Source organism: Haemaphysalis longicornis, unplaced genomic scaffold (assembly GCF_048455015.1).
Source record: "Haemaphysalis longicornis isolate Haplotype H1 unplaced genomic scaffold, Haemaphysalis longicornis Haplotype H1 scaffold_1, whole genome shotgun sequence".
Taxonomy (NCBI): domain Eukaryota; kingdom Metazoa; phylum Arthropoda; class Arachnida; order Ixodida; family Ixodidae; genus Haemaphysalis; species Haemaphysalis longicornis.
The window spans coordinates 423,393,262-423,420,844 of NW_027526203.1; the positions used below are offsets into that span (position 1 = coordinate 423,393,262).

At 47.2% G+C, this 27,583-nt stretch overlaps 3 protein-coding genes across 4 annotated transcripts; 2 read left to right on the top strand and 1 right to left on the bottom strand.

Annotated features, from left to right (window-relative positions):
- Positions 1 to 3,077: 3,077 nt before the first annotated feature.
- Positions 3,078 to 4,060, bottom strand: Prosalpha3 (proteasome alpha3 subunit). The gene has a single exon (XM_077687260.1). The coding sequence runs from the start codon at positions 3,941 to 3,943 to the stop codon at positions 3,149 to 3,151; it is 795 nt and encodes a 264-aa protein (XP_077543386.1). The 5' UTR covers positions 3,944 to 4,060; the 3' UTR covers positions 3,078 to 3,148.
- Positions 4,061 to 4,266: 206 nt separating this feature from the next.
- LOC144155671 (UPF0711 protein C18orf21 homolog) lies at positions 4,267 to 12,843 on the top strand. Of its 2 annotated transcripts, none has more exons than XM_077687261.1 (5): positions 4,267 to 4,498; positions 5,121 to 5,152; positions 5,267 to 5,472; positions 11,057 to 11,181; positions 12,516 to 12,841. In XM_077687261.1, exons 1-5 carry the CDS (start codon positions 4,395 to 4,397, stop codon positions 12,709 to 12,711), a joined length of 663 nt encoding a protein of 220 aa, XP_077543387.1. In that variant the 5' UTR covers positions 4,267 to 4,394; the 3' UTR covers positions 12,712 to 12,841. The 2 variants fall into 2 exon arrangements, with proteins under 2 accessions (XP_077543387.1, XP_077543388.1); XM_077687262.1 differs by lacking the exon at positions 4,267 to 4,498 and adding an exon at positions 4,589 to 4,811 and having other exon boundaries at positions 12,516 to 12,843.
- Positions 12,844 to 24,906: 12,063 nt separating this feature from the next.
- LOC144161864 (endothelin-converting enzyme 1-like) lies at positions 24,907 to 26,928 on the top strand. The gene has a single exon (XM_077692445.1). It carries the CDS (start codon positions 24,907 to 24,909, stop codon positions 26,926 to 26,928), a length of 2,022 nt encoding a protein of 673 aa, XP_077548571.1.
- Positions 26,929 to 27,583: the final 655 nt, after the last annotated feature.

Sequence of the window (27,583 nt, forward strand, 5' to 3'; positions counted from 1 at the left end):
AACATGCCAGGTTTCCTGCAAAGTGCATTTAAATGAGTCAGCTAATAACGAAGATAATTACAAAGAAAAACAGGTAATCTGCACTTGTTTGGCTCGAGATGTTGGTGCGAAAGCATGTTGCCGAGGTTGAGTGAGAATGCAGGTTAGTATTCCCGTGGGTGTCGTGGCCGCAGAAGGTATTGGTTCTTCACCGAGGCATTTGGTACCATCCATCATTTGGCAGCCAGAGCTTGCGACGGCGACCAGGCAATGGAAAATTAAAAATGTAATTTGCAAATGTGCATAATTAGATGCCATGTACTAGATTTAATTCCTACTTGGGACAAATTTTACTTCATTTCTGTTGATAAGCTAGGCCACTGGTCTCTGTGAGCCTAGCAAAAGTTTTTTGCCACTTTCTCTTCAGTACATGATGTAATGTTGACACCGGTGTCAGTTTCAGACACAGCTGGTGTGTTGGAATCACAGAATTCTAGCCTAGTACTAGCTCTTTCACTAGAGAAAGCTCTTTTGATAGAGGAAGTAACAAAATATAACTACCTCAGACAGATGGTTAGTGCTGACCCCAACCACAAGAGAGAAATCCGGCGCAGAATAGGTATGAGCTGGGGAGCACTCGGCAAGCACTCCCAAATAATCAAAAGTAAGCTACCTCTGTCACTCAAAATAAAAATCTACAACCAATGCATTCTGCCTGTGATGACGTACAGAGCTGAACTTGGCGCCTTACTAAACAGCTAAAAAGCAAACTTAGGTCGGCCCTACGGGCCATGGAACGAATAATGTTGGGAATAACACGCAGGGACAAGAAACGAGAAACCTGGATCTCAGAAAAAACAAGAGTTGACGATATCTTAGTTCAAATAAAGAAAAAGAAATGTTATTGGTCTGGCCATGTAGTGAGACGAACCGACAACCGGTGGACAATTTAGGGTAGCAGAGTGGATACCAAGAGATGGGTCTATAAGGGGAAGGCCAATAACGCGATGGAGGGATGAAATATGGAAATTCGCGGGTAAACTGTGGACTCAAGTAGCGCAGGACAGGGGCAATTGGAGGTCAGTGGGAGAGGCCTTCGTCCTGTGGTGGACCTGATCAGGCCGATGATGGTGATCTCCTTCGCATTTGTAACAAGATGGTTACACTTAAGGTACTATCCTGCACTTCCTTGTCCAATGATGTCACTAGTAAGACCGACACAGTTTGCCTGGTGCAATGCAAATTGAAGAAGCTGGCGAATTGAACTATTTTTGGCGACAATTTAGAACAGCAATATTTTAAAAAAATACGGCAACAAATGGGTAGGGTTCGGAAATTAACCCAAAAACTAACAAAAAATTCACTTATTTTATGGCCAAAGCAGCAGCCGAGGGCACAGTACCATCTGTGAATTATCCCCTTGGAACAGTGCAGCAGCCTTCGAAAAAAAAAAATAGTGTCAGGAGCTTGTTTGCCCCCATTTTCACAGAGGTGCATTGAGATCAGGTGGTCTCACGTTGCCCAATTCCCAATTTCATACTCACGAGTTTGGAATTTTATCCAAGGCAGGGTTCTGGAACCCATGGCTGTGAGATTGCAGAGGTTTTCACAGGTTTAGCCCATCCTACCGCATTGTAAGCTCTGTGGCTTCCAGAACACCGATGTGTCGGCTATTTGCCTTAACCCGTTGTATTTTAGCCCACCACCTACGAATTTGGACCAATAATGTGCACGAAATACACTCGGTTGGATAGCGACCTGTGAGGGTCATGTTAATGGTAAAGGTGAAATGTTAAATACAACACCTGTGTGAAATGTACTTTTTCGTACATTAAAGAACTCCGATTGATGTACAGTTGGCCTCAAACTTCCCACAAGTGACACCAGCACCACGAAGCTACAGTCATCCAGTGAGAGGTTATGCTCCCCGAGTGCTTACGGCAGCGAGGGATATGCGGTGCGCAGACGCTTCAGCTGCATTTTCCAATGCACAGTTGCTGCGGGGACAGCACACTGTTTTTACAGTAGCATTTTCTACGCTTATTGCCCGCAGGTGCTGCTTCGCACACCCCAGTGAAACGTGGCAGGGTTTCCTATTGCAGGAACCCAAAGTTGCACACAAGCTGCCACAGCTCACACACCTCTCGAGTTTGGTCAATAGATTCCCATTCTAAGACAGACATGTTGTGAGCACTGTCCTATGCTTGCAAGTAGTTATACATGCCCGAACTTCAGGCAATACCAACAGTCAGATCATTTGAGTGGAAAATGTTGATAATGCTTTTAAAGTACAGCAATACAAAACCTTCAAAGCAATGCTGGGGCATGCAAAGTCACATCAGCAAGCTAAAATCTTATAAACGACTTCGTCGAAAGATAAGTCAAAGTGATTTGTGCACCAGCTGCCATAAGCATTTCCTCGTGCTCAAGATGACTCTTGCTTTTTGGCGTTGGCACCAGTCCAAGCCACACTTTTTGTCATCTGTGTTAAGTTCGTGGGCGGCTGTACATAACCCATAGTCCTCCGATATTTTACGCCTTGCAGGTCAGGTGTTTCGTAAGCATGCTAAACCAGAAATTTAAGTTTTACACAGAACTGCTCATTCAGAGCTGTAGGCAAGCACTAGAAGTCCAACCTGCTCCTACAGCATCATAACCCATGCATTCAGTTCGAGTACCATGTTTGCTGCAAGTTGTGTACAGTGCTGTACAGGCAAGTGCTTTACCGTATGCACACCTTTCACACACTGCTGCAGGCACAGTACTCAAATTCTGACATTTTAGAAAGTAAACTTGCGTACTGTCCAACCTAAAGAGGCGCGAACTTGTAATAGAACATTGCCGGTTGCCTCAATATATCATTCAGTTGCCGTGGTGGTGGCAAAATTAAAGCCGCAAGTACAGCTACCTGTTTTATTCTTTAAAATCTTATCAGTGGTCAAAATGACTCATCATGCACTTCGCTTGCTAGCCAACAGGGAAAAGTAGGTCCCTCGGCGAAAGGACGGAAAAGCGCTGCGTCACTGCTTGCGTACAGAACGAGTGTGAGCTTGAGCAGTTGGTGGCGTGAAGCGGACGGATTCAAGGCACCCACCAACTTGTTGGCACCGGAACGCCTTTTAATTGTCGGTAGCGAGTGAAAAAAAGGGATAGGCTGGCAGTTAGTGGCCTAGCGGGGAGTGGGCTTCTCGCGCTCCTTTTCCTTCTTGGACGCCTCCAGCTTGGCCTCTTCCTCTTCGTGCTTCTTGATGAGCTTCTCGACGTCGGCCAACGGCAGGACGGTGACGCGCGTCTTGTTGCGCTCCTTGTCCCTGGTGAGCGTGGCCATCTCGAGCTTGTCGGCTGTGAGCTTGGTCATGTCCAGGGTCTTGCTCAGCACCTTGACGGCTAGGGCCAGGGCGTCGGCGAGCTTGGTCTCGTTCTCCTTGTACTCCTGCTTCAGGATGGACACGGCGGCCGCGCTGTTGTTGCCGATGCAGGTCGCCTTCCAGCCGCCGTAGTTGCCGCTCGGGTCCGACATGTAAAGCTGGTAGCCGTAGTGCTTGTCCCAGCCCATGTACAGGATGGAGACGCCGAAGGGACGCTTGCCCCCGTACTGGGTGTACGCTTGCTTGAGGTCGCACAGCCAGCTTACCAGGCGCTCGCACGGAATGGACTCGCCGTACTGCAGCAGGTAGCGCTGGGCGATTTGGCGCAGTTCGTTGGTGAGCACGTTCGCGTCCGAAGTGATGCCGGCCACGCTGCAGGCCATGTCATCGTGCAGCTTGTAGATCTTCTCGGCTGAAAACACTTCGTCCAGCAGCTTGTTTGTATTTCTTCGCTCGGCGGCCAGCACGATTCCGTCAGACGCCAAGATGCCGAGGCAGGTGCCGGCGTGACCGATTGCCTCCATCGCATACTCTACTTGGTACAGCCTACCTTCGGGGCTGAATATGGTCGTCCGGGAATCATAGCGGCGTGCCATGGTAAACACGGGGTTCGAGACTCAGTCCACTGCGCGCAGAGACAACACAACAGAACAGTTCGTGACTTGCAAGTCCTCACCAATGCGTCCACAAGCAGCGCCAGTAGAAAAACTGCTTGCATCTAGGCGTAGTATCGTATTCACAATAACTGTCATCTAAAACAATCATAACCTAAAGTTTTATATAAAACGTTCTGATTATTTGATTTCTTTGTCATACACATTTTTTTTTGGTACGCAATTTTTTGAAAGCGGTATGTCAGTCACTATGTTGTGGATTGTTTCTACGGGTGGTTGCTATGTTGACTCCACGTGATCGGCATGCGGGCATGCCGCGAGTTTGTCGTGGTCTTACGTTCGTGGTCTTACCTGGTCTTACTTTTTGCATCAAGCTCTCAATTTAATGTATAGGATATAGCCACAACGTTGTCTAACAATTAAAAGTGTCAAAATGAACTTTGGTAACTCCGAAGTACCTGCTACTACCCTGCGTTTTCTAGAGAAAACGAGGAAAGCTTGTGCTGCAATATCGCCACCAATTGCGATGTGCCTAAGGTTTGTTGAAAGCTGCTTATCAATTCTTTCTACGATTATTTGTCCCTGGGGCAGAATGCGACTTCCGAGTGCAGTGGAACCCTCTTTATTCGAAGGCATAAGGAGCACTAAATATATATCTTAGTACAAAACTGCACGGCTAGTTACAAAACTGCACAATTTACCGAAAGTTTTCTGAGGAATCATATCAAGTTACCGAAGTTGTACTATGGGATAATGCCGGTAAAACGCGGGTAATGCACTGTATTGCCAGTAAAACACTTACCCGTCGAGTCATGCGCAGAAACTCCAGGACCTTCGCGTGGGTGCCCTCGTACGTTTTGGTTCTGCTTGTGTGTATTTTTACCCAGTTTCATAATCTCAATGGACGCTAGAAAATACTGGATGCTAGCGAACTACGAGGCTATAAAAGTGTTTGGAAGATGTCGACGTGTGTACGTTTTCGGAAAAATTAGCAGGCTGAATGACTTGTGCATTGAGACCAATCCAAGATGATGAGGTGAAAATGGAAGCTTTTGACATGTTTCTGGACTGATCTAGTTCTAGAATTCAGCTGTGATTACATTTTCTTTGGGGTGTGCTCCCTATTTTTAACTTAATTTTATTTCTTTCTCGCTTCTAGTTATCGGCTACTACAATGCAGTGAACATCGAGGCAAGTTCTTTTCTCGTGTTTTCATTACTGTGCCTCCGTCTAAACCGCTGATCTGCTCACCTGTTTCTTTGCTTGTCCATCTCATACAACATACTTTGTGTGTGTGCCACGTAGGTGTGAGTGAAAAAGGCCTCTTGACAAAGTGCCAGAGTTGTGGCGTTTCCTGGGATCCATCTGGTGTCCGGATACGTACAAAGCCACGACCTGTGCTGCGACGCAACATTCGAAAGCTGCTTGCCAAGGAACAGCACAGGCCATGGCTGCTCAGCTCAAGGCAGAAGAAGCTATTAAAACGCTTTAAGCGGGGAACGACGATACTGGTCAGTAGCGCTGCCCTTACTGCAAATGTGCTACACTGGATATTTAATGCTGCTATAGTGACAGCCAACCCTACATTGGGTGTCAGTTGTCCTGCAAGAGACCAAAAAAAGCGTAAAATCTTAATTTCCAAACTTTGTAAAAATTACTGTATCACAAGTAGCACTTCTAAAACCAGAACACGAGGAGTTTGGAATTTCAGCTTTAAAAATTCCGCAAGAATGGACTCCAACAGAATACGGAACCCAATATGGGCTATAGGACAGGGTGCTTGTGTTGTTAGTGCTGACTAATTGAGTATGTGCAGTTAGAACAGTGCGTGTACAACCGAGTATTACAGGTTCTATGTTAAGGAGGCTCATTGTACACTAAAGTACAAAGTGTTTAGTGTTATTGAATGCTTTAGCAAATTCGAGGCTCAAAGGCCAACTGCACTCAAAATTTTGACCTCTTGGAAGACGGTTTTTTCCCTAGAGTCTGCCTAAAAAGGCTGCAAAAATGTGACAGCTGAAATACTCGTATCGACGGCGCAAACGACCATCAAAAATTGGAGATTTTGAAACCGAAATTCAGAACAGTGCGGCCATTACAGGCCAGGCTGAAGTGACGTTCCAGCAGGCGAGCGAGCAGCCGGCTGGAGAAATCGTGCGCACAATGCTTCACTTTCGTTGCAGCGCTAGGAGAAACATGCCCAGCGGAGCTCGATGGGTTCTCCTGGCTGGCCCGAGGAAAAAGCACCCAACCGGCCATAATGTCACTTCCGCTTCATGGCTGTTTGTGCGATCCGCCGGCAGGTGCAGCATCACCTGCGACGGAGCTATTTTAAATGTTTCTAACTCATTAATGACGCATTTCACGGGGCTGCCAGTCATGTCCCAATTGGTTTGGTAGCACGTACTGGAACGTTCTAAGGGAATTTGGCCGAGGTGAAATTTTAGTGCAGGTGGCCTTTTCAAAGGGCCATGCAGACAAAATACAAGTTTGTTTTATTCGAATGATTTGGTGTTTTATTGTGTGATGATGCAACAAGGATAGGCCTTCAAGCGAACATTAGTGTGCATAATGCGCGCAGTACCAACAGCAGTACACACTGGGGTTCTCATGCCTACGTGTACTTTCGTAACTTTCATTGTTTTCCCCACCATTCTTATTGTTATGAAATGAATATGCATTGCATTTAAGCGAAAATAGCTCATTCTGAAAGCTTAGAAGCCTTGCCTAACTTGCGTTTCCTTTTGCTGGCCTCATCCAATCGCACAGCTGTGCATATGACGTCATAGGTTCTAGTGCGGGAAAGGAGCTAGTGAGTTGCATGGCCATTGCCTTTTTTTCCAATTATATATAGCTTATTTGAGCAAAGTTTACGTTAAAAGTGGTGTCAGTATGATTTTAACGAGGCAATCTTTCGAATGCACGAAACGTGTTTTGTCTGCATGGCCCCTTTAAGCAGTCATTTAAAAAGTCAGGGTCAAGTTACAGGTGTTTGGTGAATGGGACTAATTGAGTTTCACATGTAAGCTGAGCTGGCATGTAAATTAAATTACCATATACCAATTTGCAGAGAAGTTTCTTTTGTGCAAGCGCTGAAGCGACAGAAGGGACAAAAAGTCAACGTTGCCGTCCGAGAGAGATGCTTCAGCTTCTGCTGCTTATTTGAGTGCACATAATTTCTCTTCGTTGAAGTCAAGTAGGGTGATTTCGTATAACTTCACATTCAGGTTTTTAAGCTGAGCACTGTGCTTTTCCCATCCTATCATACTTGAGGCCTGTGTTGTAAGAAGTCGTAGCTTTAAGATGCTCTTACACTGCCAGTTTGTTTGGTAACGGTGGCCACAAAATAGAGCAGACCAAGCGAGCTGTGTGAGAAAACTACTGGTGTGATGCCTCCCGGCTTGGCGTCAGCTGAGTTCTGAGTTTGGCTGCAGAGCTTTGTTGCTCTTGCATGGGCACCCGGCAGCGCACTGCATGATGTGCCAAGTGCGCAGCACGATCCTTGCAGTGGTCAGAATGCAGAAGCCAGCCATGCAACGGTCCCATTTAGTTTCGAGGTAGCAAATGTTCGTCAGGCACTCTGGTTATCATCATCTTATTGGCTGCAAAGAAAATTGGAGGGGGTATCAAGCACTGAAAACTGGCTCAATGGTTTATTCGACTCTGAAAAAAAGAGCGAAATAAAAAATTGCGCTTTTTTCTAACCTGCTGTAGAATTCCAATAAGGCATTTCTATACATGCTGCTTATGGCGTAGTGATGGCTGTGAATGGTATAACACAACCGACTCGTACCGCATGCCCATAAGCAGCTTTCCAAGAGAAATTGTTGCCACACAGTTGACAAGTTAGGCAGTTGGTGAGGAATGGGAAACCGTTTGCTCCCATCCAAAAATCGTAAGGTCCCTTTACGAGTCTTTTCCCTGACACATCCATGAAGTTATTGAAAACAACAGCCACTTCGCACACACTTGGTCATCTTCGTGTAACTAACCTGGCAAATCACCAATATTTCTTCATTATTGAAACAAATGAATTGTCGCAGTTGTTTTCAGTTTGATATTTCTCTGGTTATCAGATGACTACCGCTAATGGTTCAGTCGTGCATTCATGAAGTTTGATCCCGAACGCCAGCCTGCTTTAGAGACAATAAAAATTTAAAGGAGCTACTGGTGCATATATTGTGTCAAAGCTTAAAGCAAATCGTTACACGTATTCGGCACATGTTGCCGGCCACTGCCAAGAATCGTACCGCTCACTGGGCACGTTGCACAAGGTGCTGCTGATTGTCACATTCAAGCGATACGATGCCCCCGCACGGGTCACCTTGTGTATTCGAGGTAATGGTATTGGCGACACCGCGGACCCCAAGCCCTTATACTCACGCTATAACCAACCGTGGCTATGAATTGTAAGGTTAAGGGTAGAATCTTCCGACAGTGGCCGCCAGAACCCTGGTCAAGCTCTGGCCGATGGGATCCCTGTCTGTTTACCAGGCAAGGAGCTCCGGGACCTCTAGTCACCAGGGTAAAGTTAAAGAAGGAAGAACCCTCATCCCCTGATTTTTTCCAATACTGCACGGTATTTTCGAAATCTCCCCACTCCAATGGTCGGCCTCCCAAAAGAGGCCACACTGAAGTGCTAGCTAAAGAGAAGACAGAACATTTTCATAAGGTTCTTGTAGTCCATTTGCAGAGGACACCCCCTGTTGCAAAGAAGTCCGTCATTCTTTTGGCCCAATGCATTGAGTCTGTAGTTGGCTCAGACTATGATGCTAAGAAACTTGCATATGGTGGCTTTCTTGTTGAAGTGAAAAGAAAAAAAAAACCAAAGTGAAAACCTACTGAAACAGACTACGATGGCTGATTTGTCTGTCACTGTGACCCCACATAAGACCGTCAAGGAGTTGTCTCGGAAAAAGATTTAGAGTCTGAGACAGAGGTGGAACTTCTTCAGGTGCTTCAACCTCAAGGAGTAACCTCCGTCAAACGAATTGTAATCCGGAGAGCGAATTAAGAAATTCTCACAAAGCATCTGGTCCTAATGTTTGATTGCACAACCCCACTCGAAAAAGGTCAAAGTGGGCTTTCTAAGCTGTAATGTACGACCGTATGTCCCCAATCCCAGGCGGTGCTTGAAGTGCCAACAATATGACCATGGATTTCAATCGTGTTAAGGAAAGTTGTGCCAAATGTGCGGAGACTGATCATTCGTCGGATGACTGTCAAAACAGCACAGTGAAATGTCCAAATTCCAGTGGCCCACACCCTGCTTATTCGCGAACCTACCCAAAATTCAAAGCCGAAAAAAAAATTCTACAGATGAAAGTAACGGAAAACATCACCTTTCAAGCTCAAGTTTATTGCAGTAATTTACACATGTTTACAGTTGGATTGTACCTCCGAGGAAGGTCCCAAGGCTGAAGCCGTATGCGGGACCTCCATTGAAATACACAAAATAGAGAATACGAGCGTCATAGTAAAAGAAAAACGTACATGACTGCAGCCTTTGCTGAGGCGGACCAAAAGCACAGGCTGCTTTCGGCCACATCTTTTACAAACGCTGCCCAATCGAGGGTTGGGGTGGCGTTTGGTCAGCACAGCAACACAGTGCAGCTTCCGTGCTGACGTGTCGCTGTCCCCACCCCCAGTTGAGCGGCCACCTCTTGCTTCTGTGACAGCTGTTGAAGCTGAGGTGTCCCACCCTGACTGCCTTGGGCAGTCCAGAACAATGACTCTCCACCGATTGTGGAGTCTCCGGTGAATGTGGTGATGACGGCCTCCGTCGGGAGTGGTTGTGTGCCTTCCGGTGCACCTCCTCTACCCATAGTATTTCTGAGGATGGAGAGGAAATGGACACGAAGCCCTGGAACCGCATGCACCTTTACCGCACCGCAGGCTCCTGTCGGGAAGCCCGTGACCACTCCAGGTGACGCTCGGGGTGGGTGTCGCAGAGACCCAACATTGTTCACTCCTGAAGTTTGCTGTGAAAGCAGCAAGAGAGCCGCCCAAAAACAGTGAACATCTAAAAAATCTGCTTCCACAGTCACTGGGCCGACACCAGATTTACCCAGGCAAATCAAAACATACACTTTTAACTCGTATGCTCTCATAAACACATACACATACACACTCCAGTCGCTTGTAACACGAAATAATGGGAAAAGAAAGCATAATACAGTGGAATTGGGGGGGCCTTATTAAAAACCTAGACGATGTGTATGAGATGCTGTATTCCAATCAACCATGAAGTGTAAATGCAATCAGGCCAATTTTAATGTTAACATTAAGCACTTAAGCTAGAATAAAAAGAAAACCCGGGGATAGAGTGGCAACTTGCCAGCCGTTTCCTCGCTTCGTCCTTGTGACGTCACATGGACTACTTCGTGACAAAAGCAAATGCCAGTAAGTAGTGATGCCTCTGGTTCTGTTTTGTTGCACTCCTTTGATGCTGGCATGCACAAAAAATAAAACGTAGCTGTCATCCCGTCATTGCCTCGTTTTAGATGTATCTTCTTTGCACTGAGCTTTTTTATTCTATTACTTAAGCATAATGGCAGCTTGGGCAGCTATGTACCAGTGGCATTTCATCAGAACAAGAAAAGTAAAGTACCATACAGTGTGTGCAGCTTGTTTTTAAAACGTGTTATTTCTACGTATTTTTAATGTCTCTCTCTGCATGTAAATTTTTATTCATCTAAGGAAAGGTGTTCTGCTATAAAAGTAGAAGGAGGGCAACAAAGAAAGCAAAATATATTTCTTGAACCCAAGCTAGCCTGACAGTCCTTGACTTCAGTAAAAAAACAGTGTAAGGGCAGACTGCAACAATAACAATACAAAACATGAGAAGGAGTGACAAAAAATAGACTGAATGGAAATAGCCTCTCCAGCTTGCTGTTGTATTTAATGTGCTGCAGAAGATCTAGCATAACTAGCATCTATCAGCTGTACGTGAATCGCTTGTCTCTATTTGTCCAGCCTGTAATACACTACTTGCTGTGGATATTAAGCCAAAGGAAGGGCCCGTTCATTCTGCAAGTGCATGTTGCATATATGCTGGTTATGCTGTGCCTTTAAAATGTGAAATACTCTTTCAAGGTATTTCAGTGCAAGGCATGCGGGAAAACACTGAAGCAAGCATGTCCGAAAGATCCGAAAAGGCGAACATCAAAAGCCAATTCAAGTACGCTGTGTTACAACAAGGCTCCAGTTGTAACACCAAGGTATGTGGACATGTTTGAATGTCAGCCTTCATAGAGAAATGGTCATCAAATTTGTAACAGCAACTTCAAAAGAGGCCACCTGTTTGCCGTATCTTGTGGTGCATTGCGGCGTATCCTGTGGTGCATTGTTGGACTTTGCAAAAAAGGTAGCATGTTTAAAACACCTCACAAGTTGTTTAATTCCTTCGTTACTGCAGGAACATTGACCGCTTTTGAAGGGTCTAAGAAAACATTCTCTTTTTTTTTTTTTCGTGAAAAATATAGGTTTAGAATACAGTGAAGCTACCTAAGAGTTAGGTGATTGACTACCCTTTCCAAGAAAACCACTATTTAAAATTTTTTCATGACTAACGCTAGTGAAAAAAATTGAACTCAAAACTTTTGTCCAGAACCCAAAAAAATAAAAAAAGTAGTTGTGCATAAAGCAGCCATAGTAGAAAATTTAAAATATACATTTTGTAGTGAAGCATTAAAAAACATCCTAGGAAATTGATTTGTGTGTTATAGATAGCTTGCACTGACATCACTATCGCTGCCATGTTGGTGCAACGTGTGAACGCTGGAAGACTGTGTACTTATCTGCCTCTCTTAACTCGCCAGCACTGAAAAAGCTGAGAGCAGTGCACCAGAAAGGGCGGTGGTGACGTCACTTGCAAGCCATGTATAGTTGGTCAGATAAAAAAAAATGTTTACACTCGTGGCATGCAGTGAAGCCAATTCTGTGGACAGTACTTTTGACAGCACCTGTACATGTGCTTTGATTCACAAAAAAATACGGCGAGGCCAAGTAAGACTCACCAGTAGAGACTGAAGTGGTCTCGCAGTAGTGGGTTTCTCTCCCTCCCGCTAGGGGGGGAAGAGGGTAGGGGCCTTCTGCCGCTGACGTTTAGCTGCCGATTCCTTTGCGCGAACCGGGGAATTTGCATGGCGACGGCACTGCCATTCTCGGTCAAGCACCTCTTGACGTTCGAACCGACACAAGAGAACCACAGCTCTGCTGTTTCAGCAGATTTCACACTGGGTGGAATTTTTTTTTCAATTTATAAAATACAGGCGAGGGGGTAAACATGCTAGAATGCAGTATGCATATTAATTGTGTGGTTTGCTTGGGGGCTACATAATTTTTGCTAAGTTTTTTAAGAGAACTAACCCTGATTTCTGGGGGGGGGGGAGTCGGTTGGCTGGCTGGGCTGGATGCTGCTAGACATGGATGTCGCAAAACCATGTAGAATCAGTAGTCATCTTTTGGTGATTAGGCTGTGTAATTTTATTTCTTCTTCAGAGTGCAGTTTACTGTGCAAACAGTGCATTTTATATATTCATGCTTCTTTCAGCACTAAGAAACCGACTTCAAGTCCAGCACATGTGCTGCTGAAAAAGAAGAAAAAGGAAAACTCTCTTGTGCAAGACACTCCAAAAGAGGCTGCCTCAGTCAAACGCAACAGAAGCCTGTTAAAGCGTGTTCTTATTGAAGAGGACACTCGAAGAAGCAGCACTGGGGGGCTGCAGAGCTTCCTATCGTCTCTTTGAAGCTTTGTGCGGGTTTGGTTATGAATTCAGATGTCATGAGTATTCATTCAAAAGCAATACAATGCATAAAAGAGGAGGGGGGAAGACATATTGCCGAAATCAAAAAAATCACAATAAAAAGCATTATCATGCTGCCTTTCCTTTTAATTGACTTGAAATGAGGTCAGTCAGCCTTAGAAGGCCAGTACACACGGTTAAGACAGAACAAACCTGAAAGAACCATGGTAGTTTATTTGGTCTATTAGACATCAAGCTTAGGGAGGACGCGGGTTTCAGACCGTAAATTTGGCAAAAAAAATCACTTTTTTGAAACCACTTGTTTCGGCTTCTGCAATTCCTGTTTATACTATACAAAAATATCTCTCCCAAAAACGAGTTTTAGAAATCACCGGAAAAAATGAAAAAAATATTTTTGTCAACGCACGTCGAAAAGTGGGCCCGAAATCACGAAAAAATGGCGAAGTTCGCGGGGGCGTAGTTCGTCTTTACCGCCGCCAACGGCGGCCATCTTCGTTCAGTTGGAAAGCTCGCGCTTTCGGCCATCTTGTCATTATCAGCGGCCATTATCTCCCCGCTCCTCTTCGAAACAGATCCACAAAAACAAGCCAAGCGGAGCACGTGAACGGGAGGTAGGCTGTGAAAGCGGCCTTCCAATTGGCTCGCGCCACTCTGCACCGCAACGCACACTCCAATTGGACGTTTCCATGGTGACCTTACGGGCCCGTTGGCTCTCGAGCCGCCGAAAGCCCGTCTGCGGCGTGCGCCTATACTTTCAGTTTCGTCCACTGCACTTTATCCACATTTTTAGTAGTTTATAATAGTCAGTTCTGCCTGAAATCAACTATGCGTTTGCCATGGATCAAGGACGTGTGTTTCCGAGGAAGCGCAAGACGAGACGTGTGTACGGGAAATGAAAACGGAAGCCTGCGACGGCGAAGAAGCCGCGAGTGTCAGTTGACAGTTCGAGTGAGCCGAACAATTCGGAGGTCACACAAGTACCTAGCACCACTGCCACGTTGCCTTCCAATGTGCTACCATGTGAGCAACCCGCCGCAAGCCGTGAAATTTGCGACCCCGGACCGTCAACTGGCTACGCTGAGCTGGCGAAGTTACGGCGGGGGCGCACTTTGGACTTGGCGGCCATAGCGGGCTCGACTGCAGCTGTTATTTCACATCGATGCAAATCTCCTCCTTCGTCAAGCGGCAGTTACCAGAGTCGTGAATGTTCGCGAGAAAGATCACTTTCGCCCGGAAGAGCTGGCGCGCCGTTATCTGGTGCAACGCAGGGCTCTGGAGTGCCTTCACTGTCGTCGAAATTAGCGGCGCCAGCATTTTCGACGCATTGACAGACGCGTCGTCTCCGTTGGTGCCAGCGTGCACCCACCTCCTACCATCTGGCAATGTTTAGAAACAACATACGTGTCCGCCGAGGCCGTACAAGTGCAAGTGGCCGCAGTGCACTAGTCACTAGGCGTGATGTCCACAACAGAACGCAAGTTCATGCTGATGGGTCAAGAATCGGGAAGTTTGACCCCTTCGGACGATGGATTCATCGTTATACAGATAAGTACGCTAAACTCGCTGATTGGCCAGACGCTTTGTCCACCCTGTCATCAGCACAGCTTGAACCTAGATTGCGGGACCAAGATGGGACTGGCCGTGCACGGTGCTGACATGCATGTCCTGCGGCATGAGAGACTCTGTGTGGTCCGCTGGCAGAAAGGAAGGAGCGAAAACCTTCGAGGTTAACTTGCGCTTCATGCAGGCCATCAAGAGCATTGGCAAGGGCCAGACTGCACTAGATAACTTTTGGGCCACAGTGAATGTTTCTCACCATGGGCTGCACCACAAAACGTACTAGGAGCACCTGAATAAAACTTTCAGCCCTGCTGCTGGCTCTGCTGCCGAGAACATCTTTAGATGCTGTGAGCGCAGTAGAGGCAGTGTACCGGGAAATGGTCACTTTCTCCAAAAACATCACCGTGGTGTATGATGGCACATGGCTAATGCGTGGCCACTCCTCCCACGTTGATGTGGGCTGTGTAATTGAATTTTACCCAGGCCTGGTCCTAGACTGCACAGTTCTTTCAAACTTTTGTCTTGGGTGCAGCGTAGGGCCAAAAGAGACAAGAAAACTACCAGGAGTGGAGGCAGAACCACCAATGCCAGAAAAATGCCAACGTCAGTGCCGGGCGCATTGGAAGTTGAAGCCGCACTTGAGCTTTTCAGGCGCTTTCTCAGTAAAAATGACCTGAGATACACCACCATAGTTCGCGATGGAGACTGCCGTAGGTATTTGACACTCTGTGAGGATGATACGTACGGCTTCATGCACCTCACCAAAGAAGATTGTGTTAATCACGTACAAAAAAGAATGGGAACGAATTTTCGCAGCGTTTTGACAAAGTCAAAGATAGGAGTATTTGTAGGTGGGAGAGGGGGCTTGACCCAGGACCTCATCAAGAAATTGACAAATTGCTATGGCCTGGCTCTGCTCAACAACACCGAGGTGGATAACATGCAACGAGCAGTCATGGCCACCTACATCGACGGACGCCGAGCCCCGCGATGAGCTCTGCCCACCCACCTCTCTCAGCTGGTGCAGCCGAGGCAGAAGGCAAACCCCAGCCCCCACACAAGTACAAGCTATCCCGGGGAGTGGCAGAAGCACTGCTGCCAGTGTATCAGTGCCTTTTGGACTCCCAGCTGCTGGAACAATGCAAGGGGTAGCAAGACACAAAACACCGCTGAAAGCTTGCACTCAGTCATTTGGTCGGTCCTCTCCAAGGATGAGCACGCTTCTCTCTTTGCCGTGGAGACTGCAGTGAATGAGGCTGTTGCGAGATACAATTCTGGCAACCAGCAAGCGTATGTGGAATTCTGTTCCTCATTGGGCATCCAACCAGGTGCTCATGCCCTCCGGAGGGCTTCGGAGAAGGACCTGTGAAGGTCAAGAAAGGCGGCCCATGCTCACTAGGTCAAAGTACAGAGGACCAAGAAGGCAACTGCACCCAAGAACACCAAAGATTATGCCCCCTGGTGCATTTTAGGAGGCATGAACAGCTGTCAAAACTTAGAACACTGTTTTCTCGGCTGCTTTTTGTTGACTCTACTACGACCGTGGAAGGGATAACGTGAAAACAACTTAACATATTTAACATATTTTGATGTGTTTTTTTTTGTTTCAATAATTGATGTGTGGTTGAGGTCGAGACAGTCTTACAATTTCCATTTATGTTTGCGTTGTTTCATTGTGTGATTATTCTTATGCTGTGGTATGTGTCACGTTGTACAAAGATAAATATAATGTTCTGCAAAAAAAAATTACTTGCCTAAAAAATATTTCGGAATTGTCTTGCCCTAAACTATACTTCTGACTATAAATAGGCACAAGAAGCTTTGCTCCCATCTCCACGTCCACCCTTAAAGTTGTGAAAGTTGTATTATGAGGTTTACTAAAACTGCCATTTGCAAGTAATCTATTTTTGCCACACCATCTGCAAGACAAGTAGGGTTAAAAATCCTACAGTGAATAGGCACTGATGAATAGATTGTGTTTGTGGCGGGAATAATAGTTACGCTCTTTTGTGCCGCTTGACAAACTCTCTAAATACGTGGATAAAGTCATTCAGTCTTGCATTATCATTCTTTTTTTTTTTTAGTATATTTCCCTCACTTTATTTTTTTCACTGCTGCGTTTGGTTGAAAACGGTATCTCCTCAGTGTTTTTTGGCAGCATTTCCTGCGGTTTCTGTTTCTGAAGTCAGTAAAAATGCAACTATGGTTATGTGCGGCCATTTTCTGCCATGCACCCCCTCTTGCAGTATTTCTAGCCATTCATTTATTTATTTGTACATACTGCAGCACCCACTTGGAGCTATGACAGGAGTGAGCATTGAGCACAATTTAAATAACAATGAAACAGAGCAGCAGAGCAATACAACAAAAAGCACAATCTGTACAAATCACAAAGGGCAGGTACAAATTTTTCCAGTGGAAGGGAACGTACATCAAGCAATCTCTGTAAATGGCAGTACCTCGTCTGTGAACACCAGTACCTCACTTCCTGTTTTTCTAACCTTATTTGTCATTCAGAATTCTTTTGTTGCCCACGCCTCTTCACCTCTGATGTCTTTCAGATGCCCTTCGACATCAGAGCAGTCAAGACTTGTTTTTCCCTAGCTTCACCCTGGCTACCCCTCTTTAACTATGTTCTTAAACATTATTGTGCCATGCATGCCTTGTAGTCTGGCCAGAGTTGTAGGAGTCCCTGTAGGGAAGGGCTGGTGAAAGGGGTGACGTCTGAAATGCAGATTTTCTTGCACGTTGGATTTTATAACTAGTTTTATGCCTTTCTTGTGCAGGTTTGATCTTCTTGCACTGATTTGGAGTTGTCAGAGGGAAGGGGAAATAGTGTATGGCCTAATGTTGGGAAGGTAAAGTCGTGCAGGCTCCCAGAGGGAAAGCCAAGTCCTGAGATTAATTGTTAGTCTCGGATGTCATCCAGGTCCTGATTTATTTCTAGCAGGTGGACATCTCTACAAATGAAATTATGAAAGGTAACAACAGCTAGGGGGCCAAACAGAGGCAACACAACAACTCACATTCCACACCTGTTCGAGATTGGTACAGTACCAGAAAACTTGTGTTGCATCGGTCACGTTCGTGGCACCGAGAGGGGGACGTGACAGGGACTCCTCCCTTTCAGAAGGTGTATATGTGATGCTGACACTGCCACTTGCTGTTAGTGCATTGCTGTTGGTGTGCAGCATGTATTTTATGAACGTGGCACTTATCCTGTCCTTGTGGACCCGAACTCTGTTAGTAACTGAGTGTCACAATTAAGGCAAAGTTACTGATCTCGTTGCAGCTTTTCTGAGCAACAAATAATAGCATGCCAATTTATTCACTTCACATTGTCTACATTTTATTTGCTTTCAACCTAATGAATTAAAAACAGGTTTGTACTTGTATTATAAAAAAATTGATTACTTGTCATAAGCAGCAGAGAGAATTTTCAGGGCGATGAACAGCGTGGAAAAACAAGAGGACAGGAAGGGCACACAGTCTTGTTTTTCCGGGCTGTTCATTGCTTTGATACTATGTACTAACTGACCCGCCTACAATCCGTGCGGGGGTGAGACAGCTGCGCATATTGCGCAGTTTTGATACAAATTTGTTTTCCTGCGCCAGGCTGCTCTCAAAGCTTGAAAATTGCAAAAATTGCGTCAAACTGCTCCAAAACAGCCAAGGCTGCCGTCAGCTTCAGTGGGGAAAAATGCTTGCTGACGGCATACCTTTCCAGCATCTCCAAGGTGATGCTGTTTGTAAAGGTTTAATTGATTGACATAGTTTTTCTAAAGTCACAATCGGATTGCGCATGTTATTTTCTGTGAGTTTTTAAAGTGTTCCCGTCGAAAACCATTGCAAAGTCCTGTAGAAAAAATACACTTATGTGTACTGAGGCGACAAACTACTTGTGCAAGTTGATGAAAAAACGGCAATTTTCGGAGCGCCGTATCTCCGGAACGACATCAGTGGGCGCCGCCATCTTGGTGTGGCGAAGATTGGAAAACATGGCCGCCGGGCCGTGGCCTCTGCGATCGGCTGCCGGCGGCCGATCGCGGAGGCCGTGGCCGGGCAAAGCAGTTGCTCGTGGTTCAGGCAGAGTGCTCTCCGCCGATTTCTACCGCGGTTTTGGTAATGGAGGGAGCTGGGTTTGCATTTAGTCGTTCGATCTGTTGCGGGAAGTGGCGCGACTCGAAAGACGGGAATTCATCAAAAACAACGTGGTATTCGCGAATTCGCCGTGTTTGAGCCTTGAGTGTGAGGCGCGGTGCGTGCTTGAAGTGAAATTTCGGGCTCATTGCGGTGTTATAAAACGCCGAGTTATTGTTGCCTTTGACAGCGAGCTTGCGAGCGGCGGGAATGGTACCACCGCCACTGCAGAAGTGGCGGCGCAGGCTGTACCGCCCAGGCTGTAGGAGTCCCCCAGGCATCGAATCAAGGGGGGGTGTCTCAATGGCTCTGGGGGGGGTTCATAAACTAGAAAAGCTGTTTTTTTTATCCCACTAGTTAAATAATAGACGTCTGTTAACCAAACGCGCATCCCCGTGGCGTAGGTTTTTCATTTTCTATATATAAATATACATCTGAGAGGCGGTGCTGTCTATTCAATCTAAGAAAAAAACAAATTTACAGAAATTCATTTTTTACCATTAAAGGTCCGTATTCAGTTTTTTTTTTTTGTAATTTCTCGCCATTTTTCAACGTATGAGGACATTTTCGAACTTGTTACCAGGGCCAGTGACGAAATTTGAGTTCTTGAAACAATGTTTAGGTAGTAGTACACGAATTATGCAGCACTTATAAGTCAGGCACCGATTGTACGCTCCCGATTTATTAGAACGCCAGGATTAGCTTCCGTAGCGCTTTTCGCTACTCCCTGGCTGGTAGCAATGTGCTCGCAGCGTGGTCAGCCTCAAACCACTTTGCCCCTTTCCTTTGAAAGCCTTTTTTGTGTGCACATACGAACTTGCCACGAGCTGTCGGAAAAAAGGAAATAAATACGCGCAACGCTAACAGCAAGCGCGGGGGGCGCACTTTTGTTTATTTTGCCCGAGGCTACTGCCAAGAATAGCAGACGGGCAGCCCGCGCATGCGCAGATCGATACTGAAAAAGGTCCATACAAGGACTGACAAGAGTGAAATTTGGGGATTCAAGGGGGGGTGTCCAGAAAAACTAGGGGGGTCTACACACGCCCTAGGGGGGGTGTAGGGAAATCACTGGTACCGCCGCAAAATGTTCAAGCAGTGTCCGATAGAGGGACGGGCTATTATTGCACGCTAGTAATAATGGTTCATCTATCTGAAGGGAAATTTAATGCCGAAAGTGAGGTGGCTAAACATACCAACGTAACTCAAATTACGATCGTAGTGAACGTGGACATTGGTGATTGAAATGGGAGGGCCGGTGGGGTGCGACGGCTGCTGTCACCCCGCTTCGTGCAACTTTTGTCATAGCTCTACACTTGTGCGTAAAGCCGAGTCTGGAATTACAAAAATAATAATTTCGGCATTCCCATGATAATAAAAATGCCTTACGATTGCTTAGTTTTTCAATTCGACATTTTCAAGGGCACTATCTATGCACGCTATCTATGCACAAAGCCTGAGAATTTAAAAATGGTTTGTAAAAAGGTTGTGCAGTTCGTACCTTGTGATACTCTGGTAGAAAAAAAACTTCCTTGATAGGCTGTTGAAGTATAATGTACGTTTAAAACCGATTAAAAAGTGCACCCCCCACCCCCGTTGCCAAAAAATTGTTTTTTTAGGCTCCTAACGACATTTAGACTCCTAAATGTCGTTCTTCTGCTCCAAAATCGAGATTTCACTGCTCCAAAAACTGCTGCCAAATTTGATTCCGCCGTCTCACCCCTGTCCGCATTACGATTTTCGTTTTGTTAAACACTATATAATAGAGAATTGTTAAACCATTTACGTTCAGAATATAGAAAAGAATTCAGCAATCATCTGTTTCAGCTTAACCGAATGAATGGTTGTTTTGGGAGGCTTATATTTATTCGTGTTAGGTGCAGAAAGTTGAGCTGTAGTTGTCCTAGCTGGTTTCTGCTAATGATTTGCTGGTTCCAGTAGGTCCATAGCAGAGACCATCTGGGTACCAAGTAGCCCTGGGAGCAACTCTTGGTTCCAACTGCAGCCCTTATGGTCCCAACTGCAGCCTTATTGGTCCCAACAGCTGCCCAGCTGGTCCCAACAGCAGCCCAGCTGGTCCCAACTGAAGCCTTGCTGGTCCCAACAGCATCCCAGTTGGGACTAACTGCAGCCTTGCTGGTCCCAACTGAAGTCCCGTTGGGACCAACAGTGGCCAAGCTGGGACCAGCAGCAGCCTATCTGGGACCAGCAGCAACCCAGCTGGGACCAGCAGAGACCAGCTAAAACCAGTTCAAATATTTTCTCTTGGGAAGACCACGTAATACTATATTTGGCCAGCGCGAAAGTACCTGTATCATACAGCGCTACCGATGTATTGCTCCCTTGAGAAAAGACGGTATTCATGACCTCGTAGTAAAGTATCCATCCCCTCACCTTCAGCTGGGGGCTGTTTCGAAAGCCGTGATTTGGTTACGACGCGTGCGACTCGCAGCTTGAAACGGCGAGGCCCATTAAGGCGACTGCTTTGCATACAGCTCAGATGTTAAAATATTACCGGATGTCTTGATAGAAAACGGGGTCGTGTTTAAAATTTTTTTTAACAGTTCAGCGTGTCTAGTCTTCACACAATTGCGGTAATAAAGACGCATGTACAAACATACAGGCGCCGCACTGCGTAGATACCGGGAAAATAAAAACCAGTATACAAAATAGCCATAGTTAGAAACTTGTGGTCAGGGTGTAAGCTAATCCAAAAGCAATAGCACAAGACGGGATGGCGGGGATGGAGAGGAATACGCAGATAATGAGGACGAGATGGACATGCCGTACACAAAACGGCGTCCCGTGTACCGTCTAGCCCTTCTACCCCATAGAGTTTCTCACTAGCTGAGAAACTCTATGTTCTACCCTAGCAGCCATGGACAAAAAGACGTGAGGTCGCGACAGCAAGTGTGGCGAACAATTAAAGGCCCTCCTCCTACAACTCCCGTTGCAGCTCCCTATTATTCTCCCACTGAGCTGTTTTCAAACCCGGTAAAGCGCTTCATCAACACGTCATATCTGTTCTGGCGAATGACAGGGGCTTTCCCGCAATGTTCACTTTTTAAGCTGAACCAATCGACCAATCAATTTTAACCATATTTTGCATTTTCCACCCAACTAGTCAGCACGGCCAAGATTGCGTGATGTCTTGTCGCGGAATTCGTAACTATTATGAAAAGAGCACTGCCCATATTTAAGTCACATTGGTTGCGCAGCCACTGGTGGATGATGACGAAACGTCAGCCATAAAGTTGGGGTTCAAGTTTAAATGAAAGGGCTGAGAGACCATGGTCAAATAGAATCCAGAAGGATCAAGCCTTCCAGAAATAAAGATTAAAGAAATAAAGTAAGAAAGAGAAAAAAAAAGACAGACCCTTTAACTGAGATAACGGAATCTCTTGCGAAAGCAGCATACGTTCGTATACCTAGAAAGCGTTTTCCAATAGCCCATTCCGCGCATGGGATACGGCAGCAACATACACTCCTCTGTATAAAGCGTTGTCAATACCCCACTGCGGGTATGCATGCAACTCTGTAGGCTTGTATCACTTTGCCGGAATAAAAGCAGCAACTGTCGGGTATGCGCCGGAGATTAAGCCTAATGTTTCGTTTCGATGTCTTACAACGGTAAACGGCACCCACAGTTTGATGCACTTTCAGTAAAATCAGTACGTATGAATAAAAACTGCTCACGATGCGGGACGCATCGCCAAGGGGGCGCATTTTCAGTGAAGTACCTAAACAGTGCAAACGTGTACCAATTTTCCGTCCCGTCACTAGTGGCCATCCCTCTAAAATAAAGCGCCATCCCTCAGAAATAAATTTTTTCATGCATTCATTCATGCTACCAGCCAAGCACCAAATTTTGACATTCGAACCCACGCACTGCGGCGCGGGAATATTCAATTCCCTACGTAAGAAACGATTGCAGCGCTGACACCTCCATTAGTAGAGCTCCACACATAGGTAGGTGAACGTGTTAGCATTAAAATCAGTCCCGCACTTTGAGCAAAGCCGCTGATGCGGCGTGCATTGGCCGATGTCTTTAATTAAAATCTGATGTTGCTTCTACACCCACGTTTTTGTTGTGGCAAATTATTTTTGGCAAAGCTACGTTAGGCGAGCTTTTGTTAGATTCTAAATGTATTCAAGCGTACGAGCACAAATATAGCAACAGGGGCTGATGGAAACCAATAGAAACCGAGCTGGTTGCTAATGGCTTTGGTTAGCTCCATCCGCACTTATTTTGGTTTCTCTTGAAAAATAAAATGATAAAAACTTTCACCTTACTTCACGACAATTCGTCTTAGCTTCACCAGCCTCACACACAAATTGGCTAACCATATAATATCTTAAAATTTTTAGTCTGTGAATTATATAGGGTCTTCGAAAAATTTTCGAATCGTTTTTAGTGCTTTATTGCTTCCGAAGGGATGGAACCTACCTTGGACAAACGCCGTCTACAGCACGACAAAAAAAAAAAAAGAATTTAGTTATCATGCCGACCCAGCATAGAAGAAGCAGAAGGGAATCCTTTGCCGCACGCTGTGATCCGGTCAAATGAGCGCCGTGTGAATGCCCCTCGACAGAAAGGAAGGATGGTGTTTTTTAAAGGACGAGCTACGAGGATTGTGGCCTGTGAACGGGATGAGTGCACCTCTTGAAGCGCATAGGAGCCGTCAAGTTGCCGCGGACAGCAGTGCCGTTTCTGGAGGATTTCTGAGAGCAAAACAGGGCCTGTACGAGGATGAAGCCGCGCAGGCTTCGCACCGGAGACGCCCCCGGCCCCTCCGAAAAGTGGCCCGGCGAAGCCATAAACATGGGGCAAGGTCGCGAGACCGGGATCAGTTGGGAAGCGTGCGAAAAGAGCATCAGTTTTCTAGATCGCCTGGGGCGCTTCCCCACAGCAGCCAGTCGCAGGTGAGCTCGGAAAGCGCTTGGCCCATATACGACCCGTCTGCCGACTTTCGAAGGCACATCAGTTCCCATCACGAGAAGTCCCAAAGCGTTGGGAACGTGGACTGCAATGGGCGCAAATATCGCCAACGCAGGAAGACGAAATCTGAGGTTCGCTCGGATTCGTGGATTCCTTTCACCGCTGCGGCAAAGAAAAGTGGCGAGTCGCCAGGTTACCCGGAGCACCCGTCTTCAAGGCAAGCGGCGCTGGCCGGCGTCAGCTCGTCTCCAGGAAAAAGGGCCCGCTCAAGTGGCGGCTGCACGTCTCAGTTTCGTGGTGGTGAAATGCAACGAGGCGAATCGTGTGGCATAAGCGCTGACCGGCAGCAAAAGGTAGACCCACGGAGGGCGCACCCCGAGGGCTGTGATAAGGCTCTGCGGTCGGGAGCATCAGCTCCAGACGCTCGAGCCCAGGGCCTGGCTGCCTGGGACAGTGGTCGAGATCTCGACGCAGGCTACACAGCTCTGGCGACAAGGGCTTCAGTTAATCGATCAGAAAACCTGGATATGCGCCTGGCACAACCTAATGAAATTTTTTCTGTTACACAAAGTGGCCATGTTTTGGAACGGCATGTTCAAAATCCATGGCCCGATATAAGTGACTGTGGGCTGCTTTCATCATGTCACGACACACCAAGTCTTGTGCTAGACCGCTCTTCTGTCAAGAGGAAGAAACAAGAAAGGGACCGCGCCGCAACCACGCCGTCGTCTAAGTGCGAGACTCATTCGACGACTGACGACACGGTGCTGGATTTTGCTGATTCTGAAAGCACAGCTCCCGTTCCTTCCACTCCTCGTTCGAAAGGCAACAGTTTGGAAGTAATTCGCACTTCTAACAGTACGAACAACGTGCCTGTTGTTGAAAAGCGAGGTAACCAAGCTTTTGGGGACTGCTCGGAGAACGGCGTGAAAACTCTTCCATCCCTGCAAAAGGCCGCCCACCATTTATTGCCATTGATGGGTGAATTTAATGTTAATTTACCACAGGTAAGCGCGTACATGTGCCATGAAATGAGGAAAGGTGGTCTTCGCAAAAAAAAGCTGCGGCCTCTTAGCAGCCGCTGTACAGCGCCACCAGCAGTAAATCAACAAAAGAGACCACCGAGTTTTGATGTCGTTGCCCGAGATGCTAAAGCAGCAGCCCAGTCTAAAACAGCTCTTTTAGAGTGTTCGTCACCGGTAACAGGTTGTAACAGAGATGGCAAGCACCTGCTTAAGGTACTTAAAGCGTCTGGACTGAGTGCAGTCCGCCCTGCGCCTCCGGTGAAACGGAGTCTGTCGCAATCCGCGACAGCATCAGTGCAGACCGTAAACGTAGTCGACTGCGACGTTCCTCCAGCCCCACTAAAACTGGCGAGTAGTGTTACACCACTTAGTGAGCCGCCAGTTGTGGAGCAACCTTTCAAACGCATTGTTCTCTTGAGGAAAAAAGCCGTGATTTACCCAGCTCTTCTGCTGCTTGCTCTGGCTTTGGCTTTTGGAATTACGACGTATTTGTTGCATGAAAGAGCCAGCCCAACGATGAACCCCCAGCTTACCACAGTTCGTGTACCGAAATCGTTGCTTTCTGGGAATACCAGTTTGGTAAGTCAAGACGCACCCAAGGAAGAGTACGATACCTGCTCCACGGCGGCGTGCAAGCGTGATGGCGCCTACCTTAAGGGGCTTCTGTCCTGGGATTTGGACCCTTGCGACAATTTTCACCGTTTCGTGTGCGGCCGCTGGAAAGCCGACTCCGTTAAGGCTGGCGCAGCTTCGGATGAGCTCAGCCACCAGCTTGAAAAGAGCGTGCATGTGCTACTCCAGCGAAGCAGTTCTCCCGACGACTTGGCGCCACTCAAGGCGCTTTTCTACGAATGCATGAACGTACGGCAGCTCGACATAGACGACTGGAATCCCATGCTGGAGCTGATTTGGTTAGTTAACCTTGAGGGCTTTCCCTTCAGTTCTACGCCGCGTAATAGCACGTCACTGTGGAAGATTGCCGCCAAGGTGCTCAAGATGACCGGCGCCGAGGCCCTGCTCAGCATGCGTGCTGTAGCTCATCCGACAAAGAACGACGCGGGCGTTGTGAGCGTCGGGCTGCCCTCTATGCTGGCGCCCATGGGCAGCGATCAGCAACTGACGACGCAGTTCTACAACAGCACGTCATTCACCTGTATAACGGCTCTAAAGAAGCAGCGAAATCCCACGGTCTACTCCCTTGAAGTGGCCGCATTTGCTTCGCGCCTTGAGATGCTTGTCAACAGTTACACCGTTCTCGCTGGACTGCAGGCCTACCCCGTGGTGCCTCTCAAAACAAAGCCCGAGCTGTCCGCATTCTTGGTGGAAGCATTCCTCAACATAGAGTCACCGTTGTATTCAGCTAGTCACACGGACGTGCTCATCCAGTCGCCAAGTTTCTTCGATGCCCTCTTCGCCTTGGTTCGCAACACGGAGCAGTACGTTGTGATGAACTACTTGGGCGTTCGTCTCATGATTGAGGTGGCAGCATTCGCTCCTTCAGCTGGTCGACCCCTCGTGCTCACGCTGGTTCACCATCGCGCTGGCAGGTCCGTGCCCTCGCTTCCCCGGTGGAAGCTGTGCATACGTACGGTGGAGCGCGCACTGCCAGACCTCTTCCTGCACGCCAGCAAGCTTGCCTTCAAGACACAGTTCGCTGTCGACATGGTGCAACATTTGCTTGAGGCGCTCAGCAAAAGGGTTGCCCAGAGCATGGCTAAGCTTGCAATACTGGACAGCGAATCACGGGCCCGAGTCCACACTTTGCTTAACAACACTCGTTTCCGTCTCTTTCGGCCGGCATGGCTGAGCAGTCCCGAAAAGCTTGAAAGCTATGTGAGCGCCTTGCCCCGCGTAGTACGCGGACAAAGTTTGCGCTCGTTTTACACTTTGTACAGCCATAGCTTTGCGGAGAACTTGCGTCAGGACCACGCTGATCGCTGGCATGGTTCGGCTTTCGACACCGAGTGCACCTTTGACGGCAACATTGTGTACGTGCCAGTTTTGCTATTTAATTTCACGCTGTTCAGCTACGACGCTGACCAGAGCCTGCAGCTGCCCAGCTCTGGAGTACGCATCACACGCTGTTTGCTGGACATGTTGCTGAACAGCGTGGCCAGTGGAAGTGACTTGGGCCCCAGCGCCAGCCGCGTGTGGTGGCCAGACATGTCCAGCTCGTTCTTGGCCGTGGCTCAGCTCTGCATCCAGCAGTACGGCGTGCGTCAGCTGGGGGCGCTGGAGCTACTGGAGCGAACCGCCGCTCTGAAGCCTGCCTTAGACCTGTTCCAAGACGAAAAACGGCTTGACGTGCGCTTCGAGACCTTCCAGGCGTACAGCGTGTTCCACCTGTTTTTTGTGTACTACGCGCTCACATTTTGCGAAGAGTCAGTTGCGGACAACACAACGGACACCACATTGGCCAGCTTCCTGACGAACGTTCCCCTCTGGAACAACCGGCTGTTCCAAGAGACATTCCGTTGCCCCGTCGGGTCAAATATGAATCCCTCGAAGAAGTGCGTCCTGTGGCGAGGCACACATTAGGTGCTTGCTTACCGGACTGCCCGCTTCGCCGATGACACCCACAACGGGCAGCACCGCTAGTTCTTGTGAGAGGTTGAAAACTTTCGATAGGGCTGATGTCGTTGAATGCTAGAAGCATAGCTCCTGCTGTGAATTGTGTGCTTCCGTGATATGCCGCTCTTTCGCCTTATTCTTTCTTATATTTTTATTGAGGAAGCGATCATGTGAAGGAGTACGAGAGAATGAAACAAGAAAAATGAAAGCTGCCATGTTTAATAAACTGGTGACGGCATTCTGAGCCAATTTCATCGCTAAATCGACTACCAACTGTTGGATAACAAAAAAATGTGCCTTAAAAATGTGGCGTTTATTTTGAAGACAGGGTTCGCATTCATTTGGCTACAATTTATACCGCACTAGTGATGGAGTTTTAGGCTTGGTCTAATGCTACCCTGTTTCCCAGTGTGGCCTAATTAATTCATATGCCCAGACTATATATGTACATGGTGCGGCGCTTAAAACCCCAACTAGGCGACACAGTTAAGCCTGGACGTAACGAAGTTGAAAAAATTTCGCAATTTTTTGTTAAATGCAGGTTTTCGTTACGTGCAGGTTTCGTGTTAAGGCTTACGGGAATGAAGCAGAAGCGAAGCCAAAATGCTAGACATCAGTGAAG

Excerpts from the sequence above, each read along its gene's own strand:
- LOC144155671 (XM_077687261.1), top strand. The coding sequence starts at position 4,395 with ATGAACTTTGGTAACTCCGAAGTACCTGCTACTACCCTGCGTTTTCTA. Across the intron at positions 4,499-5,120 it reads CCAATTGCGATGTGCCTAAG|TTATCGGCTACTACAATGCA; the intron begins GTTTGTTGAAAG and ends TCTCGCTTCTAG. Across the intron at positions 5,473-11,056 it reads AGCGGGGAACGACGATACTG|GTATTTCAGTGCAAGGCATG; the intron begins GTCAGTAGCGCT and ends TACTCTTTCAAG.
- Prosalpha3 (XM_077687260.1), bottom strand. The coding sequence starts at position 3,943 with ATGGCACGCCGCTATGATTCCCGGACGACCATATTCAGCCCCGAAGGT.
- LOC144161864 (XM_077692445.1), top strand. The coding sequence starts at position 24,907 with ATGAACCCCCAGCTTACCACAGTTCGTGTACCGAAATCGTTGCTTTCT.